Genomic DNA, 2,500 nt, shown 5'->3' with positions numbered 1-2,500 from the left:
CTCTCTGGAATTAACATCAATTCAATTCAATTCAATTCAAGGGGCTTTATTGACATGGGAAACATATGTTAACATTGCCAATGCAAGTGAAGTAGATAATAAACAAAAGTGAAATAAACAATAAAAATGAACAGTAGACATTACACTCACAGAAGTTCCAAAAGAATAAAGACATTACAAATGTCATATTATGTCTATATACAGTGTTATACACAACATCTGTCCTTCTCGCTCTAGGAGTTGGTCAGGTTGCTACCGGGCTCCAATCTTCTGTTTCAGGCTCCCAACCTCATAGACCTGGTAGTGGATGCATACAAGGTAACACACACACACACACACACACACACACACACACACACACACACACACACACACACACACACACACACATGTATGAGTGCGTGTGTATGAGGGGTGAGGGGAGGGGAGTGCGTGTGTATGAGGGGTGAGGGGAGGGTGAGGGGTGAGGGGAGAGTGAGGGGTAAGGGGAGGGTGAGGGGAGAGTGAGGGGTGAGGGGAGAGTGAGGGGTGAGGGGTAAGGGGAGGGTGAGGGGAGAGGGGAGGGTGAGGGGTAAGGGGAGGGTGAGGGGAGCGTGAGGGGTGAGGGGAGAGTGAGGGGTGAGGGGTAAGGGGAGGGTGAGGGGAGAGGGGAGGGTGAGGGGAGAGTGAGGGTGAGGTGTGGGGTGAGGGGAAGGTGAGGGGTGAGGGGAGAGTGAGGGTGAGGTGTGGGGTGAGGGGAAGGTGAGGGGAGAGTGAGGGGAGAGTGAGGGTGAGGTGTGGGTGAGGGGAAGGTGAGGGGAGAGGGGAGGGTAAGGGGTAGGGGGGTGAGGGGAGAGTGAGGGGTGAGGTGTGGGGTGAGGGGAAGGTGAGGGGTGAGGAGAGAGTGAGGGGTGAGGGGAGAGTGAGGGGTGAGGGGAAGGTGAGGGGTGAGGGGAGAGTGAGGGGTGAGGAGGGTGAGGGGTGAGGTGTGGGGTGAGGGGAAGGTGAGGGGTGAGGGGAGAGGGGAGAGTGAGGGTGAGGTGTGGGGTGAGGGGAGAGTGAGGGGTGAGGGGAGAGTGAGGGGTGAGGGGAGGGTGAGGGGAGAGTGAGGGGTAAGGGGAGAGTGAGGGGTGAGGGGAGGGTGAGGGGTAGGGGAGAGTGAGGGGTGAGGGGAGGGTAAGGGGAGGGTGAAGGGTGAGGGTGAAGGGTGAGGGGTGGGTGAGGGGTGAGGGGAGGGTGAGGGGTGAGGGTGAGGGGAGGGTGAAGGGAGGGTGAGGGGAGGGTGAGGGGTGAGGGTGAGGGGAGAGTGAGGGGAGGGTGAAGGGAGGGTGAGGGGAGGGTGAGGGGTGAGGGGAGGGTGAGGGGAAGGTGAGGGGAAGGTGAGGGGAGTGTGAAGGGTGAGGGGAGGGTGAGGGTTTGGCCCAGTATATACACACACACCACACACACACACACACACACACACACACACACACCACACACACACACACACACACACACACACACACACACATTGAATCCGCATAACAAAGCTTGGCATTATTAAGGCTATCCCGTCTCCACGGTAACACAGTATAATCACCAATTAATAAAAATACGCTGTTTTTAGTCCCGCCTCATTTTTCAGAAGAACAATGGAGGCTTTCTGATGACAACCTGCTCTGCCTCTCTCTCTCTCTCTCTCTCTCTCTCTCTCTCTCTCTCTCTCTCTCTCTCTCTCTCTCTCTCTCTCTCTCTCTCTCTCTCTCTCCCTCTCTCCCTTTCTCTCCCTCTCTGTCGCTGTCTCGTTCTTTTTTTTTCTTTCTCTCTCTCTTTCTCTCCCCCTTTTCTTTCTCTCTTTTTCTCTTTCCACCTCTCTCTCTCTTTCTCTTTCTCTCTCTCTTTCTCTCCCCCCTTCTCTCTCTCTCTCTCTCTCTCTCTCTCTCTCTCTCTCTCTCTCCTCTCTCTCTCTCTCCTCTAGAGGTTGTTGTCAGTTGTCCAGGTGTCTGTGTCAGTGGAGGACAGAGCGTTCAGTCGTTTTCTGGTCAGTGTCTCTCCTCTTTGTCCGGAAGGATCTGAATCCCACGACCGCAGCTGTTCCAATGTCCAGCCCAACCAGACGGTACACACACACACACACACACACACACACACACACACACACACACACACACACGCACACACACGCACACACACACACGTACACACACACGTACACACACACGTACACACACACACACACACACACACACACACGCACACACACACACGTACACACACACACACACACACACACACACACACACACACACACACACACACACACACACACACACACACACACACACGCACACTCCCGCACGCAAGTGGATATGTGTGTGTTTGCGTGTGCGTGTGAGATTCTTATAGAGGTAGGCCTATTAGGGAGTAATCTGATCTGGAATATTATGACTCAACACATGAACCTGTCATGTGATTATCAGCTGACCTGTTGTTATTGTTTATGAAAAGCTTCATTAGGGGATATATTGTTTCAGCAGAT

The 2,500-nt window shown here is 53.8% G+C and overlaps 1 protein-coding gene across 1 annotated transcript in view; it reads left to right on the top strand.

Moving 5' to 3' along the window:
• itgb8 (integrin, beta 8) overlaps positions 1 to 2,500 on the top strand; it is a 33,101-nt gene that overhangs the window by 15,438 nt on the left and 15,163 nt on the right. The window contains exons 9-10 of the mRNA XM_045694953.2: positions 238 to 318; positions 1,940 to 2,080. Coding sequence (XP_045550909.2) covers positions 238 to 318; positions 1,940 to 2,080 — 222 coding nt within the window. The remainder of the gene's footprint in view (positions 1 to 237; positions 319 to 1,939; positions 2,081 to 2,500) is intronic.

Source organism: Salmo salar, chromosome 14, assembly GCF_965601325.2.
Source record: "Salmo salar chromosome 14, fSalSal1, whole genome shotgun sequence".
Classification (NCBI taxonomy): domain Eukaryota; kingdom Metazoa; phylum Chordata; class Actinopteri; order Salmoniformes; family Salmonidae; genus Salmo; species Salmo salar.
This window is presented reverse-complemented; position numbering and strand designations above follow the sequence as displayed.